The 25593-nt window shown below is 39.5% G+C and overlaps 1 protein-coding gene across 4 annotated transcripts in view; it reads right to left on the bottom strand.

Annotated features, from left to right (window-relative positions):
- Positions 1-23179: 23179 nt before the first annotated feature.
- Positions 23180-25593, bottom strand: part of LOC126108799 (uncharacterized) — a 235245-nt gene continuing 232831 nt past the window's right edge. For all 4 annotated transcript variants that reach the window (XM_049914161.1, XM_049914162.1, XM_049914163.1 and 1 more), the window contains one exon: positions 23180-23984. In XM_049914161.1, coding sequence (XP_049770118.1) covers positions 23897-23984 — 88 coding nt within the window. In that variant the 3' untranslated portion in view covers positions 23180-23896. The remainder of the gene's footprint in view (positions 23985-25593) is intronic.

The following is a 25593-nucleotide window of genomic DNA, read 5'->3' as shown; positions in this document are numbered from 1 at the left end:
TGATGTTATGGCAAGGAGTTCTAACAGCTCAGATCGGAGATACTTTGGCCCATTTGTACTGATTCTTGCCATAGAAGTAATTGCTTCTTCATTGCTCATCACATGGATCACTACTTTCATCAGAATAATTTTCTGTTGCACTTTGCTCTGACAAAGTGTCATGCTCACTGACAATGGGTTCAGTTTCTTCAGGATTATCGTCACAGTCACTATCGTCTGATTCCTCCAACCATCTGCTCACAGTTTCCTCAAAGTTTCGGTCTGAAGTGTTCACACATTGTCTGCTACTTGCATCAGATCCTTTACCTATGGAATTACTAGGTTCTGCCATATTTTAAAAGCTGTGAAATGGAAAATATCGAGTATATGTAAGGAAATTAATTGCAGAAAAAATTACACAAACAACGTAGTGCAGTCAAAATGGCTGTGAGCAATTTTCAAAAGGACGTCACTCACATTATAGAAGCTCTGGAATAACACCACATGTGTTACCGGTCCACTCACACCTAAACTCGAAGCCAACGAGCCAATGGCTGCAATAATGGGAAGGGAACTGGCTAAATCACAGTTGTTGAGAAAGCACGTGTTCAAATAGACTGCACCATGTTAGTTAAAGGTTAACGCCCTATCAGGTATAAGTAGAATTTGTGCTTTTATTTCGCCCCATAGCTGACGTGTACAAGTAGTGTATCAGTAGTATAGGACAAGTCAAGTAAAAGAATACAGGATTAAATGAACATTTTAGATTTATGTATTTATTTGTCCATAAATCATTTGAACTCCACCACTGGGAGATGCCATGGAAATCTCAGTACCAATTCCAAGCCTGGATAGAGGAGGGGGATTAGGATTGGGGCTAACAACCCTACCATGGAAAAAAGAGCTCATTACAGAACCAAAGGACAAAGGAAGCTGGACAGATATAATGGACATATGAACTGCTGAACTGGTATTTATCGACATGGAGTCAGGTGGGGAGAGGAGGGAGGGTCCCAAATTGGAGAATCTGCCTCTTGTGGCAATTTCAGGGGGCATCAAATTCATATTTTTGAAGAAAAAACCTTGTTTCACAAAGCACCTAGCATCCGCCCTACATTGGTCTATCAATTATTCACATGATTTTGAAAAGCATCCCAGTTGGTTTTTCAACGTTTTTGAACACATTGTAAGTTAATTTCTGAATGAATCAGAAGTTGTATGTGATGTCCCTGTCAGGGGAATCCCTGTCGCATCTAGAAATAAAACAACTTTCCCGCAGTAAAAGAGGATCGGGCTGTACAAGCTGAGCCAAATAAACCTGAACGGGACAATACCAATCGGTTTGTTTATGTTGTTGGTTGGGTGTGTGAATGATCAGCGTTATTATTAGAAAAATCCATAAATTCAGACTATCGTGGTGGAAATAAAAGACTAACAGTAAGAAAGATTACGTATTATCTTCTCGGTGTATCCAAGAAAGAAATTTTGACAAAAAATAATTTTTGCCAGGTCGCTATATTACCAGTTGTACAGTCCCCTATTAGTAGCCACTTTAAGTTCTATTCATGGAATAGCACAGAAAACACGTTTATGAAAATGTAATAACCTCTAACTGGAGACTAAATGTGGGAACACTGAACCTGTGATTCTTTCAGGATTAGTGAAGTTTTCATAGAGGCAGGTATAATTACAGAATTCGTGATGACAAGATTGTTTGTTAGAACAGGGAAGGATAAGAAATGGGGACATCACACAAATTATGAGGGTTGCCCAGAAAGTAATGCACTGCATTTTTTTTCTTCAACAATTCTTCATTGTCATAATGAGAGACACAAAAGAATTGTGTCTCATCTACACACCCTATTTTCTATGTAATCTCCATCATGTTTTATGGCCTACCTCCAGCACAAAACAAGGGCGCGAATGCCCTGTCGGTATCAATCCTTGTCCTGGTGGCAGAGCCAGTGCTTCACTGTGTGAATCACCACCCCATTGTCCTCAAAATTTCTTCTGGAAATGGCGTCCTTCAATGGCCCAAACAAGTGGAAGTCCGAGGGGCTAGGTCAGGGCTGTAGGGTGGATGGGGTAACACTGTCCAGCCCTGTTTTGCGATATGTTCAGCAGACATCAGGCTTGTGTGGGGCTAAAAATTATTGTGTTGCAGCAAAATATTGCCTGAGTTGCTGTGGCAATGAAGTCACTGGAAGTGTGTCTTGAGTTTTGTTAATGTACTGAATTAATTTTACTGCCTCATGGCATCTCGTCAATGAGAATCAAGCAGTTTCTTTGAATTTTTTCTTCTGTGGGGAGTTTGAATGGCGCCATTCCATTGACTGTCGTTTTGTTTGGGCTCAAAAAAGAGAACTTGGGTTTCATCATCTTTCACAATCTGGGACAAGAATACCACCTCCTCTGCTTCAAAATATTGCAACAAATTAAGACAAATGCTTTGTCTGTGAGACACCGCAGGACCCATCTTGCACACACTCTTGAATATCCAAGAGTGTGGGTAACTGCATCCACACTTCTTCATTGATTGACAGATGCAGTGCCAATAGCAGAGTCGTAAGGCGTCTGTCATTGTGAATGACAACATCAGCCCGCTGCAACATGTCAGGTGTGACAGCCATGGATGGTCTCCCAGACCACTGCAAATTGTGGAGCTCCACCAAACCGCCTTCTGACGACCTCACCCTCCGTGCCCAGTGACTAACTGTACTTCTGTCAACAGCAGATAGTCCACAGACTTTGCACAAGCATTTGTGAATATTCCCCATAGTTTCTTTCTCTGCAGTGAGAAATTCAATGACGGTACATTGCTTGTAAAGTACACCACCTACAGATGCCATTTTGAAACTGTCCTGCAGCTACACTATCTATCAGAAGTGGTGGAAACTTGGCACAATCACTAAGGAGACTTCAAATAATTCGTACGTAAAGTTTCACATTTGTAGCATTGTTTCTGGCTGAGAAAAAAAATGTGATGCATTACTTTATGGGAAACCCTTGTATATGGAAGAATATGAAGATTTCAAATTTGTATAAAAATTTCGTACTACCACTTTTTGATCTCACGCTTGAGGAACTGGAGTGTATGAATGAAATATGAAACTATTTCCTAACATAAAACGTTTTGCTTGTAGTAGGCCTAATAGTCAATTGATATTGGTACTTGGTGAATTATGTTCTGTCGCATTATTAATGTAAATGAAGTACATAAAAATAACCATTTGTCTTGTCTTAACAATTGCTGGAATATTAGAAAGGTCTATTTCATTTTATCTATCAGATAGTGACAAAATATATATAATCAAATTGAGAAACCACACCAGTCATGGGTACTATTTGTATTAACACCTTTTTCAGTATTAGACAACAACATTTGACGAACTTTGATGACATAATACTACTAGGATACAGACTGACTAAGATACAGATTCATGTAGGGAAACCTTTGTACAACATAAATATCTATCAGTATATTCCTTGTTTCTGTACAAATTAATAACATTCTTTGTGGACCATAAAAATAATGAAACTAAGTGCTTTGATGTGCATACCCATAACACAAGACAAAAACATTGCTTCTTCAGAAAGAGAACCAAACTAAAGACAACAGATCATAGTCCTTGGATTAATGGCCAGATATGGTTTAACAAATTTCCAAGTGTTATAAAGATGCCACAGAGGTAAAGTATTCAAAAGGGAATTAAAATCATTCTTAACTCTCAAATGTTTGTACTCACTGAATGACTACTGATATTACAATGTAGCTATTCTTAACTGTAGGCCTAACTCTTCTATCTATACGATGTACTATTCTGAGGTGATTGTAATGTATATTATTTTTGTAACAACATGCTGTAAATGCAAATACCTATACTATGTAACAACTGTATGTTGCATTATGAAGTTCTGTACCATAAATTACCAAGTGCATCACTCATAAGTGGCTTCTTGTACATGTGAATTGCAAACTCCTATTGTTTGTACAAAAATTATATAAAAATGCTATGACATTTGCAAAAGTCACCAGTTGGTGACTATATGCAAAAAAAAGGTAATAAATAAATAAATAAATAAATAACATTCTTTTGCAGAAGGGAAAGCATGCTGTGTATAGCTATAGAAAGATTAGAGAGGGAAAAAAGAAAAAATAATGCTGGGACCTAAGGATTAAAGAAATGTGACCTGGCTTGCTTGTCGCTTGTCTTTACTGGTTTTATGTTTCCTAGATTTAATTTTATGTCACACAAAACAGAAACTTATTAGCAAATAAGCAATAAAGAGTGTAGATTTAATGAAGAGTTCTTATTCTCTGGTCACAAATAATCCCACCCAGTATTAATTGTGAGTTTTTGTAAGGGGGTAGGTTTGATGGCTTCCATTACAAAATATACACATTTGAATCCCACAGAGCAAAATACGGTGTTGTGTGATAGAAGAACGCTGGGTGAAGAGGCGTGGCACTACACATTGGCAGACTTAAGACCAAATAACATGTCTTTCATTTCCTCGAACATATAAGTATTTTATGTATCAAACTCTTCAGAAAATTGTGTGCTACAAAATGAACATATTTTTTAAAAATCGATTTTTTTTAATTTTTGATGTCCTATCTGAAATGCACGATAGGGGGGAGGGCTGTCCATAAATCTTTAAGAGTATGAGAGGTTGGAGATCTCTTCTGAACAGCACATGGCAAGACATCCCAGATATGCTCAAGAATATTCACGTCTGGGGAGTTCGATGGCCAGTGGAGGTGTGTTCCTGGAGCCACTCTGTAGCAATTATGGACATGTAGGATGTCGCATTGTCCTGCTGGAATTGCTCAAGTCCATCGGAATGCACAATGGACGTGAATGAATGCAGGTGATCAGACAGGAAGCTTACGTACGTGTTACCTGTCAGTCGTATCTAGACGTATCAGGGATCCAATATCACTCCACCTGCACATGCCCCACTCCATTACAGAGACTCCACCAGCTTGAACGGTTTCCTGCTGACATGCAGGTCCATGAATTTGTGAGGTTGTCTCCATACCCATACACATCCATCCACTCGGTACAATTTAAAATGAGACGAGTCTTACCAGGCAACATGTTTCCCATCATCAACAGTCCAATGTCGGTGTTGACGGGCCCAGGCAAGGTGTAAAGCTTTATGTTGTGCAGTCATGAGTGGGTCTTTGGCTCCAAAAGACCGTATCAATGATGTTTCCTTGAATAATTCACATGCTGACACTTGTCAAAGGCCGAGCATTGAAATCTGCAGCAATTTGTTGAAGGGTTGCACTTCTGTCACGTTGAATGATTCTCTTCAGTCATTGTTGGTCCCGTTCTTGCAGGATATTTCTCCGGCTGCAGCAATGTCAGAGATTTAATGTTTTCCTGGATTCCTGATACTCATGGTACACTTGTGAAATGGTTGCATGGGAAAATCCTCACTTCATCACTGCCTTGGAGATGCTGTGTCCCATTGCTCATGCACCAACTATAACACCATGTTCAAACTCACTTAAATCTTGATAACCTGGCATTGTAGCAGCAGTAACCAATCTAGCAACTGTGCCAGAGACTTGATGTCTTCGCAACACCATATTCTGCCTATTTACATATCTCTGTATTTGAACATGCATGCTTATACCAGTTCATTTGGCACTTAAGTGTACGATGTGACAAAGGCAGCAGTACAAGAGGTGAAATGGTAAGGAAGTGGAAATTAGCACCTGGGACATGAACATTGTTTTACAGCTCTGGAAGCAGAGGATGTGGAGGGACAGATTTTCTCATTGATAATGCTCATAAGGCTGCCATATTGAACTTTAAACCTGTTAACGAAAGAATATGTGTACTACAGCTGAAAGCCCCCCCCCCCCCCCCCCCCATTTTCAATATATTCTTCATATGTACATATTCTGCAACAGAAGCTGCAGAGCTGGTGGGAAAAGATAAGTATAACCAACTGGAACAGGAAACAGCAAGAGTGGCAAAGCATGATGTTATGGTGGTTATGGGTGATGTCTATGCTCCAGTAAGAAGAGACATTGCATACAGGAAAACAGCTGGGAAGGAGAATATGCATAAAGCCTCTAATGATAATGGCATCAAACTAATTGATTTTGCCATGATGATTAAAAGCACAGGGATGCAAAGAAAGGATGTAAGGAATGTTAAATGGTGTTCCTCAGCTGGGATTACAAAAAATCAGATTGATCCCATAGTCGTAGATAGACGACATGCTTCAAATATTTTAAAAGTGGATATTTGTTGTGGTGCAGATAGACATAATTATCACTATTTGATAAGAATCAAATACAGACAGAGGATAGCTAATTACAGAAAACTATTGTGCCAAGGTTTGATGATGACAAGTTAAGAAATGATGAAAATAATGTACAACACTATAAAACTATTTTGACAAATAGAATTAACGATGCTGAAGATTGGGCAGGAGAGGGTATAGAAGAAAGATGGGAAACAGTCATAGGAATAATACATGAGACAGCTGAAACAGTACTGGGAAGAAAGAAGCTATCAAGAACCCAGGTCTGTTGAGATTAAGATTGTAAGAAGAAGGTAGAAGAAAGGATGAGACAAGAAACAGAAGGCTGCAGAGGAGAACAAGAAGTACTGTGGGAGAATACCAAGAGAAGGGAAAGGAAACAGATAAGGAATGTCATGGATTCCAGTGATAAGGGAGGAGATTCAGCATTACATTCAACTTGTAGCTAGGAGCTGTCTAGGGAATACGGTGGAAGCGTTGGCACAATTGGTTATTCAAACAGCGGTAGGTTGGTGATGGACGGTACATGGACTGTACACATATGGAGACGGACTATGGTCAGCCAGTGCGTGACCCAGGTCCTATACAGCCACGTGTCACATTGACACAACGTGCATCACGAGTTGCCCCAAATATGGATGTACACTCCCTTGTGGGTGATGTGCGTCAGAGGGAATGTTCCAGCAACCTGTTGATCACTATGTAGATGGGACTCGCTCTGGACCAAAGCAGAGCAGAGCAGGTATTCGTCTGGGATGCTACTCCTGTGCTGGTTGGCACCAGATGGAGGGCTTAGAATATTTAGAGCCATGTTGGGAACTAGAACAGAGAAGATAGTTTCAGGACCATCAGAGAGGAAACAGCTGATCGTTAAGAGCTGAGTGAGGTGCATACAGTAGTATTGTGCAGTGAATAGGTGAGTTAAAGTCGGTAGTGCCAGAAGTGAATTGTCATTGAACTTCCCTATATGGTGTTCAATTCAGCCTGAGATTCCTTGAGATTTACAGATTTCTGTGTCTCTGAACACTCTCTTAGCTTGTAGATTCTCTATAGGGAGGACTTCTACCAGTATTCTGTGCAAAATTCGCTCTTTAATGTCACAGATCGAGGTAACCCCTTGTAATCAAAATGTGTCCTCCTTACTCCCTCTCGGGACACTACAGAAATGTAGGACGAAAAAAGAGAGAATATGAAAAATGGTGGATTGATGACTTAGAAGTGAAAAAAGAGTGCTCAGGACACAAGGAAATTCTGTATGAAGGTGAAAGATATAAACAAAAGGATTCCAAACCAGAGCAGTTTTCTCTAAAAATATGGAGGGAAATCTGTTTGGAGGAAAAGATCAGATTTTAGACAGGTGAGTGGAGTATTTTAGTGAACTACTGAATAAAGAATTAGAAAACAAAGGAGATGTTGATGTTAATGCTGGTATAGTAGAAGTGGAGTAGGAAGTAAACAGAGAAGAAGAGTACCAGGGATGAGCGAAGGAACCTACACTGGAAGAGGTTAAAGCTAGTATCCAGTCTCTTAAAAACAATAAAGCTCTGGGAGAAATCAATATTACAGCATAAATGATAAAATATGGCAGAGAAAAATTGATAAGGGTTTTGCATAAGATTATAGTGGAAATATGGCAGAAATAAAATATGCCAGAATAATGGAATTCAACAGTACTCTGCCCTATACATAAGAAACATAACAAAGCCGACCATATGAACTATAAAGTATTAGGAAAAATCATGGCTGGGCGACTAAGAACATATGTAGAAGAGTATCTAGAAGACTATCAGTGTGGTTTGGGATATAATAGATCCACTGCAGATCAGATTTTTACTATCAGACAAATCCTTGAAAACTGTTGCGAGTATAACATCAATGTCCACCAGTTGTTCATTGATTTCAAATAAGCTTATGATAGTATCAAAAGGGATAAACACTGGAAGACAATGCAAATGGCAGGAGTACCCAACAAACTGGTAAGAATGGTTGAAATGACTTTGAGAAGAACAGTATGCAAAGTAAAGGTTGAGTGCAAAGGCATTTGAAGTTAACCAAGGATTGTGGCAGGGTGATGTGCATTCGCTATTCTGTTTAATGTTGCTTTGGAGAGGGTAATGCGGAAAACATGAAGTGGCAACCCTGGGGGAACACTGTTTAATAGACTAAAGCAGTTGATATTGATTTGTTATCCAGGAGGAAACAGGGCCTGGAAGAAAGCTTGAAAAATTATAAAGATATGGAGTGGAGATGGGGCTCACAATTAATCAGTAAAAGACTAGGCATGTGTGAACATCTAGGAAAAGCTATAATAAAGAAGAAAGAAGCACAACTTTGAATGGGAAAGAATATGAATGCTGTGAGAGCTTTATAAACATCTTGGGTCACTGGTAACAGAAAGTAATGATATGAGAGAAGAAATACTTTCAAGTGTTGCAGCTGGTAAGAGGAGCTACATTTCACTGAAGAAAGTAGTGAGACCTGTGGTGATGTGTTCTTCCGAGACTTGGACAATGGTGCAAAATGGTGAGGAGTTGTAGTACAGGTGGGAAAGGGATATACTTAGGAAAATCTACAAGCCAGTGAATGATAGTGGGGTTTGGTGAATCAGAAATAATGAGATCATAGAGTTGTATAAAAAAAACAGATATTATGTCAGAAATAAAGAGTAATAGACTATGTTGTTGGTTGGGACATGTAGAAATATGACTGAACCCACTTCTTTCCTATTCCTTTCATCCCTATTTCATCCAGCTTATCTAAAAGGATTTCATCATTGACGGCATTGAAAGCTTTAGAAAGATCTAAATTAAGTTCGATAACATTATTGTTGTTATCCAAATTACTCGCTATTTCGTTATTATTATTATTGCTGTTATTGTACTTCTACCTGTTCGAAAGCCATTTGGTTATTATCCAGTAGGCTGTGGCTGTCAAGGCTGTGGCTGTCAAAGTACTTGGTGATTTGTTGCTTCATTAATCTCTCAATTACTTTAGAGACAGATGAGAGGAATGAAATCGGTTAGAAATTTTCAACTTTATGCGTATTTCCACACCTGAATAAAGGTATCAAATCTTCGTATATTATCATTTCAAAGTAAATTTGCCTGTGCAATTACCTGTCCAAATATTTTCCTGTATGTTTTTTCGTTTGAGAACTAAGAATTTTGAAGTCCTGCAGGAAATCTTAATGTCATATATATACTATTTTAACTATTGTCTAAGAATAATTGGTAACATGTACTCTCCCTATCTGCAGTTTACTGACGTAAGTTTAAATGAATGCTTAAAAATAGAGAATAAATGAAAATACGCAGTAAATGGGAAAAAGCTGAAAATGAAGTGACTATGACTGCATAAGAATTTAATTTTTTCTTTTTTCTTTATTTTTATTTAATTATTTTTATTTTAATGTGACAAATGGCAGTTGCCCAACTCCTGGTAATCAAACCTAACCCTGACAATGCTTATGCTCATCATTTTCTACAAAAATTTGGAAACAGACAATTGTACCCAGAAGCAAGAACTAGTAGAAATATGTAATATGTACATCTACAGCTATGCTCTGCAAACAGCTGTGAAGTGCATGGCAGTGGCTACAAACCATTGTACCAGTTATTAGGGTTTCTTCCTGTTCCATTCACATATTGAGCACAGGAAGAATTGTTGTTTAAAGACCTCTGTGTGTGGTAATTAATGTAATCTTGTCCTCATGATCCCCATGTGAGCAGCAAATAAGGGGGCATAGCATATTCCTAGGTTCATTATTTAAAGTTGGTCCTTGTACTGTAAAGGCTTTCTTGGGATACTTTACATCTATCTTTGAGAGTCTTTAGTTCAATGTCATTAAATCAATGGCACCCTGAGCTGTGCCAAGCCTGAAGACTTATGCATCTGAGAACAGCTTGACCGATTTAGTGATCTTCTCTTTCTTTTTCTTTTTTCCCCCCAGGAAAAACAAATTTTGAAAAATCCAGCAAAAAAGTTGGAGATACACACCAATTGCCACATGTATGAATTATGATCAATTAAGAACAGCTCAACAGAGTTGGTTGAGTTTTGTCTTTGTTGTGTTTGTAACTAATTTATTTATTTATTTGTGTGTGGGTGTGTAATTGTGGATGGTAATAATGTTTTTGGTGTGAAAAAGCAAAACAAAATTGTGTTCAGTTTTGCATTTCTGCAGCGGAAACTTCATTACCGAAAATCTTGAAAACTTTTTGATTGATTTACTACACATTTTTACATGGTACTCTAATGAACATCCGGATAGACAAAGGCTACATATTTTTGTAACATATTCCATATATACCTCCCATGAGCCATGGACCTAGTCATTGGAAGGGAGGATTGTGTGCTTCAGTGATACAGATAGTTGGTACCGTAGGTGCAACCTCAATGGAGGATTATCTCTTGAGAGACCAGACAAATGTGTGGTTCCTGAAGAGGGGCAGCAGCCTTTTCAGTAGTTACAGGGGCAAGAGTCTGGATGATCGACTGATCTGGCCTTGTAACATCAGCCAAAACAACCTTGCTATGCTGGTACTATAAACAGCTGAAGGCAAGGGGGAACTATAGCCGTAATTTTTCCTGAGGACATGGAGCTCTACTGTATGGTTAAATGATGATGGCATCCTCTTGGGAGAAATATTCCATAGGTAAAATAGTCTCCCACTTGGATCTCCAGGCAGGGACTACTCAGGAGGACATTGTTATCAGGAGAAACAAAACTGGCATTCTATGGATCGGAGCAAGTAGGTTAGAAAATTTAAAAAGAGAAATGAAGAGGTTGAAGTTAGACGGATAGGTTAAAGTTAGATATTGTGGGAATTAGTGAAGTTTGATGGTTGCAGGAACAGGACTTCTGGTCAGGTGAATATAGGGTTATAAATACAAAACCAAATAGGGGTAATGCAGGAGTAGGTTTAGTATGAGTAAAAATAGGAACACGTATAAGCTACTATCAACAGCATAGTGAACGCATTATTGTAGCCAAGGTAGACATGAATTCACACCTACCACAGTTATACAAGTTTATATGCCAACCAGGTCCACAGATAATGAAGAGATTGAAAAAATGTATGAAGTGATAAAAGAAATTATTCAGACAGTTAAGGGAGACGAAAATTTAATAGTCATGGGGAACTTGAATTCGATTGTAGGAAAAGTAAGAGAAAGGAAAGTAGTGAATATGGTATGGGGGTAAGGAATGAAAGACAAAGCCGCCTGGTAGAATTTTGCACAGAGCTTAACTTAATCATAGCTAACAACTTGGTTTAAGAATCATGAAAGAAGGTTGAATACGTGGAAGAGGCCTGGGGACACCGGAAGGTTACAGATACATTATATAATGGTAAGACAGAGATTTAGTAATCAGGCTTCAAATTGCAAGACATTTCCAGGGACGTATGTGACCTCTGACCACAATTTATTGATTATGAACTGTAGTTTAAAACTGAAGAAACTCCTCATTTCCTCCCTTGCCACATAACTCATGGTCCACTCTTGCCAATTTGACATTTGTGCAAATGGGCACACGTGCTGTGCTGTGGGGAGCCACGATCAGAGCAAAGCATTGTTCAAAGCTCAATGATGCATTCTTCCCCTTTCCCCTATGACATATGTTTGTCAGTTCAGTATGCGATTCAGATACCATGAATTTTTTTTTTTTTTTTTTTTTTTTTTTTTTTTTTTTTTTTTTTTTTTTTTTTTAGTGTACACTTGCATTTCATTTACCTGCTGTAGAGTCAGTGTGTTACTGATAAATATAGGAAGCTCCTTAATTCATTTTTAATACTGTGGGTGCAGGATAATGTTCAGCGTATTTATTTATTTAAAACACACCATTCCTCGTTTTGCTCTTGTCTTTGGTACATTTAAGTTCTTAGTCATAGTTTATCTAAAGACAGTTTATTAATGTTCATTGCAGTTAAATGACGTACCATTCTTCACAATTATTTAATGTCATATTTTGTCCTTGGTTGTTAATAAGTGTCCACAGCTATTGAAAGGTACCTTAAACACATGCGTGTACACAAGAATTGTGGAATTTAAATAGATCTTGTGCATAAAGCAGGTCATTAATTATTGACAAGTTGGTTGTGCTAGAGACATTGCATGTTCATCCATTTGTAATAGATGTTAATATGGCCTATCATAACCTAGTTGATCAGGATCATTAAATGTATAAGGATTGTAGCATTTTAGTTCTAATAATAAAGTAGTCTCAAGCTGAGTGTCATGACCTCATGCCCATTCTTCAGTTCCTTCCTCACTCAGTTCTGAGTTTTTGGGTTTTGGCACCTGCCTTTGTCTTTCCTATGAGAAACCGGGACTAGTTTGAACATATTTCAGTGATACAATTTCTTCATGCTGCTGAAACGGACAGACCACAATTGCCCTGGCCGCCAACCTGCATGCTGATTTTATATCAGTGGGCGATTGCCTCCAGACACCGTTCAGCTAATTTTGAGTGTGCCGCTGTTTTATTCTTTTCCCTATTGCTGTGCCACTGATGGTATCCTGTGTTTCCTCTACTGTAAAAGGGGGACAATTCATGCCAAATCCTTCCAACAGTACTGGTTTTTCTACCTCGTCTTTCTGCTAGTGACTTCTGGGCATTGCACCTCCCTTTGTGGAGTGCTCAACTATTACCATCAGGAGTTGACTTCTTACATTGAGCCAGCAACTTAGCGTTTTGTTCTTAGCATATAAGACTCAAATAGTGGTTCATTAATTTTTCCCAAGTAAATTAGTTGAAAGACATCTAGTCTCCCTTCATTGGTGATCACTTATAGATTATTTTAGGATGCTGTTAGGTCATACAGCTGCAGCTGTAATTCCCTTTGGGATTATATATGTTAGTCAAATACAACATTTTACTTGTGTTTCTTTTGCAATAGAAACTGATGTATAACCTAATATTTTACTCATCTTCCATTATGTTATGTGCAGTTTTATCATTCTTATTTGGAATGTCTCAATTGAGAAGGAATGATGTAACATATTGTTTCACAAATTTTTCGTAAAATTTCAGTAGATGGATATCATGTGATTCCCACCAATATTTGGAACATGAATTCATTATGACAATCCATTATGTAAATTTGAAATGTAGTTACATGTAAATTCTTCCATGTTAACACTACAGAAAATGTAAGAAATTCCTCCCATAGACTGTAAGTTCCCTCTGGGCAACCTGACTGCCCATGGAATTGTGTGCAACCACAAATATCTGTGGCTACCTCATCCACAGAATTGGAACAAATTGTACAGGATGGCCAGTCAACCTGGGAATATTTAGGATATTTGTGTGAAATTGTATTGCAAAATATTTTCAATTGAGTCCTAACGGCACTTTTCCAGTGTAACTCCAACGAGGCCTACATGCCAAGCCAATGTGATCTTCACACCAGAAGAATTTCATTTCAGTTAGAGCTGGCATGACCACTGTCTCACCACGGTGGCTGGAGAGAGACAGGGGTCATGTGTGTGAGAGTGATGTTTGTATGAGTATATATGTGTGTCCTCTACTTCAGAAGAAGGCCTTTTGGCCAAAAGCTTAAATCTATAGCACCCTTTTTGTTGCACCTGTCTGTGACTCACTGTCTCCTTTATATTGTGTGTAGCAACCTATCCTTTTCACAACATTATTATCACTATATATGTTGTTTTATTTTCATTTAGACAGATGTGGAAATACAAGTTTGTAGTACTTTATTCTGAGACCTTTATCATCCACAGATTTACCGTTTTGCTTTTGAAGAAAATCTGTGCATACACCTTTTTACACACAGCTTCAGTGTGCTCCATCCAAGTCAGATGCTTTTTCTAAAAGTTTTGTGTTGCTTCCTGCCCTAGTTGTGTCTCTTTTTATTTTAATACTCACTTTCTACCCACAGCCTCATCCACATATGGTATGTCACATATATTATGCACATGTATGTCTGATTCTCTGTACTTTTATGCTACATGACTACATAGAACATGTTCAATTTATCTGTGGTATACAAAAGTGTGGCACGATCCTAGTTCCCAAATCATGTTTATGAAATTTCGCGACCTGGTGGACTTACTGTATGGCACATGTCAGAGATAAATTGCACTTCATACTTCTAAAGTATTACAAGTCAGCCAAATGCACAAAAGAAATACCAACAGGTCATTGTAGAATACTTTTACACATCAGCCTCTTGTCATCTTCATCCCCTCCCTAAGGATAGTAGGATATGTTACTTCCACAGTACTTTTATACAAAAAGTGAATCGTATATCAAAATTTGGTTGCACTGGTCCCTGGATTATGCGTTTATGTCACCCCTTTCCACAAATACCATCAGTTGCATGAGTACTGTGGGGTCTTACCGTCACAGTAATTACTCTCCAGGTTGTAAGTAATATGTGTGCCCAGCATGCTAGAAATTGCACTACACACACACACACACACACAAATAAACCTAGGGGGGCAAAATATGTTCAGGATTATCACCAGTGAGCATAGTGACCCCAAAAACTGTGGATTCAGTACAAATATTGTTTTGTCATCAAACATTTTTATATGTCATAACTTGTCATCCCCTCCCTCCCCCCAGGAGAGGAAAGTACAGGTATAGTACCCTCACAGTATTTTTATACAAATAATGAAACAATGAAAAGTCCAGGATGGAATGTAACAATATTAAGAAAAGGTAAGTTCCCACTCACCATATAGCGGAAATACTGAGTCGCAGGTGTGGGGATGACAAGTGGTGACATATTTGATAACAACCAATATTAGTACTCAATCCACAATTATTGGGGTCACTAGGCTTTCTGGTGACAGTCCTGAAGATGTTTCGTCTCCTAGGTTTGTTTTGTGTGTGTGCCTATTTGCGACTAAGCATCTCTGCTATGTGGTGAGTGGCTGCTTTCCTTTTCATTATAGAAATAGAGAGTCATGTATATACAAAATTTGATTGTAATTGGTCTAAATATTCCTGAGTTACATTTCTATGTCACCTCGTCTTAACCCCCCTCCCAAAATCACTATGTAAAGTAGGTGGTTTTTACTTACACAGTGTTTGTTTCCAGATAGTAAATAGGTTCCACGTTTGATTCAGTGCTCCACTGCCTGATACAAAAGTGGAGCATCCAGAAGGAGAGGTGGAACTGAAATGAAACTTGACAGGTTGAGCGAGTATGTGATGCTGTTTCATTGATTGCGAAGTTTGGGCAAATTAACAGAGAACTGGGCAGTATGGACCACTTACAGGCTGTGATTCCTGGTCACATCGTCACTCCAAATACAGCTGTTTGTGTTGTTGTGTTAATGACAACCTATGCATTTGGACTGTATGTCCCTAGCCCAGCTGCCACTGGTCTCTGACCAGTGGTGTAGGACGACAGGAGATGTTGCAGAAACTCGTTACTTTTTCTCGAGCGGAAGCACACGTGTGGTGGGTTCACAATGTATGGCATGCACAATACAGCTGACATTCCCTGTAGTGGTCAGTGGTCAGATGTGGTAGACAAGAATCTTGACAATGAGTATGCCTGCCCTCACATTCCCGTGCAGTCCAACATCGGGCCACTGTCACATATGAATGCTCCATAAGTCTGGTTGACCAGCCAGCCAAATGAAGACTCACAATGAGTCCACTTTCAGACTGTCAGGTGCTGATAACACTGTTCCAGATGAGTACATGGCATCTCCATGTACTCCACAGTGATCACTCAGCAGCTTACAATGGTCACCCCCCTTATATGCCTACCAGGCCCAGTAACATCACTAAACACAAACAGTATTAATGCACTTTGGGTCAAGGTGAATGGCAACTCTAATCAGTTACATGCCTGCTGGTAGTGTGTACATGTACAGTTAGAACGACACCCAACTATGTCGTTTGGGTTCTTACTTTGGTTTGTCAGGCAGTGTATGAAGATGTACATTAGATATCTCTCACTATTTGGTTTGAAATGTTACATGCATTTTTTTTAGACTTAATTAGGCAGGCAGGGGAATAAGTGTGTCATACATTATTCTGAGAACTTTATCATCCACGAAGTTCACCATTTTGAGGTAAATCTGTGAGTTCATCATTTTACATGGGACATCTCTCTGCTCCGCACCTGTGAAATGCTTCTCTGTAATAATTCCTAAAATTCTGCGCTGCTTCCGTCTTTAATTCATACTCTATTTATTTTAATATGTACATAATACCTTTAACTCTGGTTGGTTAAACACTGCTTACATTGTTAATAGACTCATTTTGTGAAATGTGGCAGTGAAAGTCCACAGCACTTTATTCTGAGAATTTCAGCATCAACATCTTTTCCCATTTTGCTTATGAGGCATATCTTGTGCTCAACTTTTTACACAATGCATCTGTGTGCTCCTCACACATCAAATGCTTACAGCAACTACACAGCCTCAACGCATGGCGAAATAGGGTTAGGCAATACAACGGCAAAATGATGGCAACACAGATTAGCAATAACTGAACTTATATTAATATACAGGGAGGTGACAAAAGTAATAGGATAGTGATACACATGTATATACCTGGCAGTTGTATCGCGTACACAAGGTATAAAAGGGCAGTGCATTAACGGAGCTGTCGTTTCGACGCAGGTTGAAGAGGTTTCTGACATAATTATGACTGCACGATTGGAATTAACAAGCTTTGAACACGGAATGGTAGTTGGAGCTAGACGCACAGGACATTTCATTTCAGAAATCATTAGGGAATTCAGTATTCCGAGACCCACATTGTCAAGAGTGCGCCGAGAATACCATATTTCAGACATTACCTGAGAAAAACGGTGTTTGTGTACAGTTGTCAGTGCTGACAGAGAAGCAACACTGTGTGAAATAACCACAGAAATCAATGTTGGCTCTATGGAAAATTTAACTGTTAGGATAGTGCAGCTAAATTTGTTGTTAATGGGCTATGGCACCAAAAGACATGGGAGTGCCTTAGCTAACAGCACAACATCACCTACAGTACCTCTCCTGGGCTCGTGGCCATATCGGCTGGACCTTAGACATTTGGAAAACCATAAGCTGGTCAGATAAGTACCAATTTCTGCAGCTAAGAGGGTTAAAGTGTGGTGCAGACACTGTGAAGGCACGTACCCAAACCGTCAATGAGGAACTGTGCGAGCTGCTGATGGCTCCATAATGGTGTTGGCTGTGTTTACATGGAATGGACTGGGTCCTCTGGCCCAACTGAACTGATCATTGGCTGGAAATTGTTATGTTCGGCTACTTGGAGACCATCTGCCGTCACTCATCCACTTCGTGTTCCCAAACAATGATGGAATGTTTGTGAATGACAATGCGCGTCACCAGGCGACAGTTGTTCACGATTGATTTGAACAACATTCTGGACAATCTGAGCAAATGTTTTGGCCACCCAGATTGCCCAACACGAATCAAACTGAACACTTATGGGACGTTATCAAGAGGTCCGTTAGTGCACAAAACCCTGCACCGGCAACTCTTTCACAATTGTGGACAGTTATAGAGGCAGCAGAGTTCAATATTTCTGCAGGGAACTTCCAGTGACTTGTCTAGTCCACGCCACATCGAGTTGCTGCACTACACTGGCCAAAATGAGGTCTGACTCACTATTAGAAGGTATCCCATGACTTTTGTCACCTCACTGTATGTCACTGTAGACTCTCTTTTTGATTACTGAGATTTTTCCTGAGTTTTGGTTTCTAAACTGTGACTGTTTTTAAATACAATTATATTTGCGTCATTAGCTGTTCAGGCGCTGAGACTACTGCATACATTATGATCAGTGCTCTCTTACTGCACACCCCCATTCCAGCCACTGCTGCCTACCACTGCACAGGAGGCAGTAGCTGGGACTGTGTGTGACTTTGAATTCACTCGCTTGCTTGTGCTGAAGCTGACCTCACTCAATGGAATAACTTTGAATGAAGATACTCGGAAAAGAATGTGTCACTTCTGAAGGAAACGTCGCAGTGGGATTGAAGGAAGTGGCATTTAGCTGGTTCCAATAGTAAAGCACAAAATGTTGTCAGATTATGTACTTTATTTAACAAAGTAATCAAGCAGTCAGACAATTAAAATATGTAGAAAAAGTATGAATTAAGGTAACTGGTATTGGCAGTAGAGAGAGAAAATTACATAAGTCTTTTGTTGTTGTGGAAATGATGAACTGCTCTCTATGGAGCATTACAAATGACAATGTGCACAAAAGGGGGGGATGGGAGTACCCACTGCCCCCACAAATGCTGCAGGCAGCATACAAAGCACCGAGTACCCGTGCTGCAGGAGCAGAGACAGAGGTAATTACTGCTTACACAGTTTTGTACAGATGAAACTGAAATCTCTACAGTCAGAATAACAAAATACTAACATACAGTGATTCTACAGACAATATCATCTGCTTAGTTCGGCACCGGGTGGAAAGGAGTCAATACCGGCCATCTCGTAGCCATTCTTGTGTGCCCGACATCCCTGACATTGTGTGTACAGAAAACGGTACAGCCTCTGGCAAAGGGGAAGAGCCAACTGATGGAATACAGTGTCATCAACACAGCAAACTCACCTCTCCCCTGCGATTTACACAAATTATCAAATGTAGGGAGAAGTGGTTGCAGAGACAAAAGGGAGGAAAAACTGGTCACTGCTGATCAAACAGGCCGGGTGTTCAACAATATGTAAAAAGATTACTTTTATTATTTTTTTAAATTTCTGGGCAAATAGAGGCCACTTTCTGCTCACACTCAATGTCCTTTTACTTCAAGCTTTTTTTTAAAAAAAATCATTTTACTATAACACTAAAAAATGAGAACTGTTCTGTTCAAACACAGCACATATTAGAATATCGAAAGGTGACCTACCACCAACTTCTTAAAATTAGTTCACCATATACTCAGTTGCCAATGGACACTGGGTAAAAGCAATGGCAATTTTATGATGCCCACATTTGTACAAGATTCCCCCCAAATACAGGTAAGTCCAGACTGACAAAACTGATAATGGAAGGTCCTGGGGGAATATAAATAATTCAAGCAATAAGGGTAACAACTCCTGAATATTAGACACACTGAGTTGTCAAAAGGCACATAAAGGAAAGAGAGGAATTTCCTAGCTTCCAGACAAATCCCAAAGTGCAATTCCCCCACCTCTCTCTCTCTCTCTCTCTCTCTCTCTCTCTCTCTCTCTCTCTCACACACACACACACACACACACACACACACACACGTGCATGTGCATGCAAACACAGCAGCACGGCTGGTTTGAGGGGCTGTGTCATGTGGAGTAGGCAGGGCACTTGAGGAGGATTCATCTTAAATATAATAGTTAAGTTCTTTCTCTCATTTATGAGGCATACAACTCAGCACCTCTAATATTTGATGAGGTGTCATCCTAATTCCTTTAATTATTTACAGACTGACAAAAATACAAGCTGAAGTTCCTGCGACTATTGAAAGTCAGAATTCTTTATTTAAAGGGGTATAAGTTTTGTACCACATCAGTGAACTCTAGAGAGGCGAGGATCATACAAACATAAGTCTGAGAACAGCAAGAGGCCTCAGTCAATAACTTTGAGAACTGCATATCCTCCATGCTAGGAAAAATGCAGTATGGACAAGTTATTTTCCACACTGTCATCCAACATGTACTTGATGTAACACTTTGCTACTTAGAGACATTTTACTGCAGTCAGCAGAAGTTGATAAAACCTTATTATAGTTTGTTCCAGTACAGTATGACCTAATAACTATGAGCTACAGCAGCAAACTTAATGGTTGTACTTGAGTCATCAGTGAAAGCTTCATTATCACAAATCCGTGCAACACGTTCACAGAGTTGCCAAGATGCACTGCAATTTGTACTTGGGATTGCACGTTAAATTGTACAGCTCATGATTAGTAGCCTCTGAATAATTCCTGATTACACAGTGGAGTGAAGCAATTGCCTCGGCTGCAGCTAAGCCACTGCTCTGTCTATCCTTTCTTCTGCAAGTGACAGCCCCACATTGTATCCAGAACTGTCTTGTTCAGGGAGGTCAGAGAAGTGGTACTGGTGAAAATAAAAGCCTTGAGAGCGGAATGTGAGTCGTACTGCGATAGCTCAGCAGGTAGAGGGCTTGCCTGTGAAAGGCAAAGGTCCCAGGTTAGAGTCCCGGTCTGGCACACAGTTTTAAAACTGGTGCACACACTTCTGCAGAGTGAAAATTCATTCTGGAGCTTAACCTATAATCTTGCAAACACTTGTGTGAGGCAATACAAAACAAATAAAAATATCTTAAAGGTGCCAGAAGTAGAGGTCAGTGGGCATCCAGATGGATAATAAACTGAGATGGCGCCAGGATGTGGATAAGTTAAGAAAAAAGCTCAGTTCTGCATACTTTACACTCGGAAACCTCCCTCACTGTATCGACCTGAAGACAGAACTGCTGACATCTCAGCATTCCCATTAACTGATGTCGTGTTTCAACCACCTTCCTTGTGTACAAGTCCAGTATGGTCAGGGAAGAAAATGGGCTCTGCATCCCAGCATTTACCTTTGCTGATTCAGGGGCTTGTGGGGGAAAAATCTAATCACAGTGTTGGTTGTCCTGAATACCAGACTAGGGCCTTACTCAAACCACCACCTCACTCACAAGGAGTAAAGAGGAGGAGGAGAACAAGAAGAGAGTGAGACAGAGAGAGAGAGAGAGAGAGAGAGAGAGAGAGGAGGGGGGAGCAGCAATTGGGGGGGGGGGGGGGGAGCTGTGATTTTAATGTCCTTTTAATCATGGCATTGTTACAGTGGGGGGCGTAAGTCCAGGCCAATCAAAGATGGGGGAAGAGCAGACTCATTTCTTGGCAGAGGAACCATTCTCAAACTCACGAATCACAAATAGTCCTCATCCATCTCTATAGCTCTTACCAGTCGTGAATTATGTAGCCGAGAGGGAACATTCAAAGAAGAGCTCAACATGCTTCACCACATGCTTGTTCAGGAAGTGCAAGTGTGTAGTGCATTACAGTGTGGTTCAGTATTGAAAATGCGAAAGAATATCTTGTAAGAAAAATGAACTTGTATACTGATTACCCCTTTGAATATCTCGCAAAAAGACCACGAAGGTAAAATTAGACAGATCTGAGCCAAAGTGGAGGCTTAAAAGTTGTTCTTCCCGCACACCATTTGCTACTGGAACAAAAGGGAGGGAAGTGACAATGGTACACAAACTACGCTCCACCACAACAAGAGGTTACTTGTGGTGGCTAAATGTTGACATTTTGTGTAAATGTGCTGTGTCTAAAGCATCACTACATTTTATACAGTAGGTAGCAGCAGAAAGAGAACAAAGATGACAAGAGATGAAGAACAATGGCAAGCATTCTTTCAGAAACTGAGGGAATTGTGTGTTGTTTGTTCTCTCAGATCCTTGCAGGATCTATTACAATAATCTAGAAGTGGAGACTGGATGTGATTCGGAAATTCCCTATGAATTGATTACTCCTTCCTCCCTCTCTGCTTTTGATTTTTACAATCTTTACAAACTAGTACAACCATTAAATTTGTTCTGCCTGTTTTAAGTCGATTAACACTGAAATGCCAACAGAATGGAATCGGACAAAACAGAATGGGGCACAATAGAATGTCACCGTCAACTATTCTCGGGAAGGGAGTTTTGATGTTTGCAGAGGGTTGGTAGCATCACCTGCTACCTTTCAAAATTAATTTAATCTCACCACACTCACTTAACTGTGATTCAGTAGTGGATATTTTGCCTTCTTAAAATTTACTTGAATATTTGCATCGCTTTTGTGGAAGGTTGCAGGACGACTTGTACATTTTTACCCACAAGTGTGAAATGGAAAAATAATTTAGGTTTTAACAATACCCAGACAAATAGAGCTTACACTGTGGACCAACAGCAATATAGAATAATGAAACAAATGTAACGATCTTTTTTTTTTTTTTTTTTAATAGTGAAAGGGCTAGTCAGCAGAAAAATCACATTTTCCTCTCAGCTGTGTGTAAGTTGTACAACGCAACTTCAGTCAAGACCATTCTTTATGATTTTTACTTTGGTCATTGATAAATTTTATTACTGCTAGTTCCTTAGTTCTGATTCTGTATTCTGACTATGTATCATGATTGTATCTCATAACCTCATTTTCACCGTTTGGTAATGGGCTAAGGAAAACGGCGATATTCCCACGCCACATGGGAAGGTGAAACAGCGAAAATCGTCAGGTAGTCTGTTAGATTTGAACAAAATGTTAGCATAAAACAAGCAGTTTAATCACTGGGTTTACAGCATACTGTCTCATGACAGAGATGTGAAAGTGAATTTCACCACTCTCTTGTTTGATAAAATGAAGAACAACACTTCCACTGAGCGGAACTGCACAGGTGCAATACTGAAGCACACTCCAGTTTGAGTTCTAAGATTTGCAGACTGTACTGAGAATTAACATTTATGTATATTTGGCAGATATTGATACAAAATCAATAAAATGGGTGAGTTATGGATTATAGATAAACTTTTTATTTACTGAATATACCTTTAATAATCTAGATGCAGTGGGCATTTGCAGTTTCAGAAAAGCCACCATTGCAATGAAAGTATTATATTGTCTTTAAAGAAGACCCCTGCATAAGGGGGTCAACTGAAGCTACTGGTACTGGATGTTGGCTTTGCACCATGATGTAACAACATTGTGCTGTGTGACATACATGTTCGAAGCGGAAGAAAACAAAACCCTGATTATTTCTCTTTTATTCCATCTATATAATATTTTGGAACGTTGGTTGAGGTGACGTTGTGAATTGGCAAAGCTGTATAGAAGGCTTCAGTTATTCCGTGTACGGGATTGTAACATAATGATGACACACTGATATAACTAAGCAGGATTAATCTTCAGATCAAGAGAGATAAATTATAAATATAGTAGCAATAATATAATTGTTTCTTTTTTCATATACAGATGTGTAGTTTTATTATTTACTCTTTTTGTGGTAGATGTTTGGTTTCATGTATACTCCTGAATGAAAACAAATTATAGAAAACATACATATTGCAGTTGAGAGCAATGAAGGAAGAAAAGAAAATACAGTAAAGTTGAGGGGAATGAAAAAGAAAGTAAATAAAACAGAGAATCATATGAATTACAAAAAATGCAACCAAAGCAGAGAAGCACACATTTTATGAAAAAAGTAGAAATTTTCTTGTAGTACATAGTTCATACAATGTGCATAATTGAAGAGAAATGGAGGAAACGCTATCACTTAAGAAAATTAATGTGATGTGAAGAGCATGAAGGAGACGTAACAAAGTATCTTCGTATTGATGTTCTGTCTAGTGTGAAAAGACCTGTCTTTGACAGTGAGATCCCCTTTCATACTGTTGACAATCAGTGCGAGTACACATTTATACAAATATAGGATACACATTCCAAACAGCAACTTTCAAAAAAATCAACTCAAGTGTGACCAAAACTCGCACGGATGGTCGAGCTCGGCCTGTTTAGGATGCTGACTGCAGTATGTTCGAGCTACAGAGGCACCAGCCACTAGCAGAGGAGCAGACGGTGAATTTTTGAAGGGATAGTTTTGACAGCAGAGAGGCAACACGAACAGCTTTCAATGCCCTGCATTTCACGATGCGAGGCCTCGCAACTCATAGCATCCCCAGCTTCCGCCACTCTTCCCTCAGCATTGTCAGCTCCAGGCCTTCCCAGTGGCGCACTGGCAGCTGAGCGAAGAACCTGCAAAAGAAAACAGTAATGAGTGTACTTAACATTCTATTGATGGTGAACTCAACATTCTATTGATGGTGATGTCATTTGAGAGTGTGTGTACACTTGTAAAGGGGAAGAAAACCTATCATGTCCATTTCAGTGAAACCATTCTGACAGTCTTCCCAAATGACAGATGAAGAAAAAGGGCTAGCGAGGTTTGGGAAATTGGGAGAGATTCTAAAAGTAGGCGATTACCTCAGGTTAGGGGATTTACCGGACTGGATGAGAAGCAAAGACTGATTATTCGGGACTGCACTAGACAAGCTTTGGAAGCTTAAGAACTTATAGATGGAAAATAAGGTAATATGCAATACAGAGATTACTGACAAAACACCACAGATGCGGCACAGGACAGGTCAGAAAATAAGAGATATAGTAAACTAAAAGGAGTGAAGAAAGGAATAGTTACCGAGAAGAACTGCTGAGAATGAAGAAATTAATTCCAAATGGGTGGTGAGAACAAACGACATCATATAATGCCAGTTCCCACTAAATAATTCACCTTAATCAACTTTACACCTACCAAAAACTACTTAGGTTAGGTTAGGTTAGCTTTGAGGAGCAGACATACAAACACACAAGGGGCTTGGCCATGGGAACAAGGATGGCTTCTTCCTGCGCCAACCTTTTCATGGGTCGCTTGGAGGGGTTTTCTGGGATCTAGAAACCTTCGCCCCTGGCTTGGTTTAATTACATTGATGACATCTTTGCCATATGAACTCACAGGGAGGCTGACCACTTAAAATTCTTAGAATCTCTAAATACATTCTCGCAATTAAATTTCACATGGTCCTATTCTGAATCCCATGCCACTTAATTCAATGTTGATCTCATCCTCAATGAAGGGTCAGCTACACTCTTCTGTTCACATTAAAGCCACTAACAAATAACATTACTTATATTTTGACAGTTGCCATTCTTTCCACATCAAATGTTCCCTCCCCTACATCCTTGGCATTTGAGGCAAATGCATTTGTTCAGGTGCAGCAATACACCACCAGCCTCGCCCCAACCTTCATTGGAAGTAATTACCCTACCAGCATAGTTTAAAAGCAGATTTCCCAGGCCATCACATCTAGTCCTGGTACTATTGATCCCTCAAAAAAAAAAAAAAACTTAGGAGTTCACCTTTCATTCAGTATTATCCTGATCTTGAGAGTGTTAATCAGCTACTCTGACAAGGCTATGTTTTCCTAAAATCATCCCCTAAAATGAGATCTTATCTGTCTGCCATTTTGCCCACCACATCTGGAATATTTTATTGCTCTCCACAGTATCTGATCAGACCAGCTCCACTTTAAGACTCTCCCTATGCATCCTCCTATCACCACCTATACCAGCCCTCTTAACTTACAAAAGCATACACTACCAAAGGGAGATCCACATGTGAAAAAATACACCATATACCAGCTGTTAAGTAAATGCTGATCGGTCTTTTACATTGGCATGAAATGAGAGGAATATGGAAGGGGGAAAATAGTCTTCAGGTTTTGGCAGGCTAGTGTGCTGTGCTTCGAGTTGTCCGAGGCTGTGAGTTCTTGGAATGTTGCCATTCCAATCCAGGTGAGAGACAACT

The sequence above is a fragment of the Schistocerca cancellata genome, chromosome 11 (genome assembly GCF_023864275.1).
Source record: "Schistocerca cancellata isolate TAMUIC-IGC-003103 chromosome 11, iqSchCanc2.1, whole genome shotgun sequence".
NCBI lineage: Eukaryota > Metazoa > Arthropoda > Insecta > Orthoptera > Acrididae > Schistocerca > Schistocerca cancellata.
The sequence above is the reverse complement of the archived record's forward strand: the minus strand, read 5'-3'. Positions and strand labels throughout refer to the sequence as shown.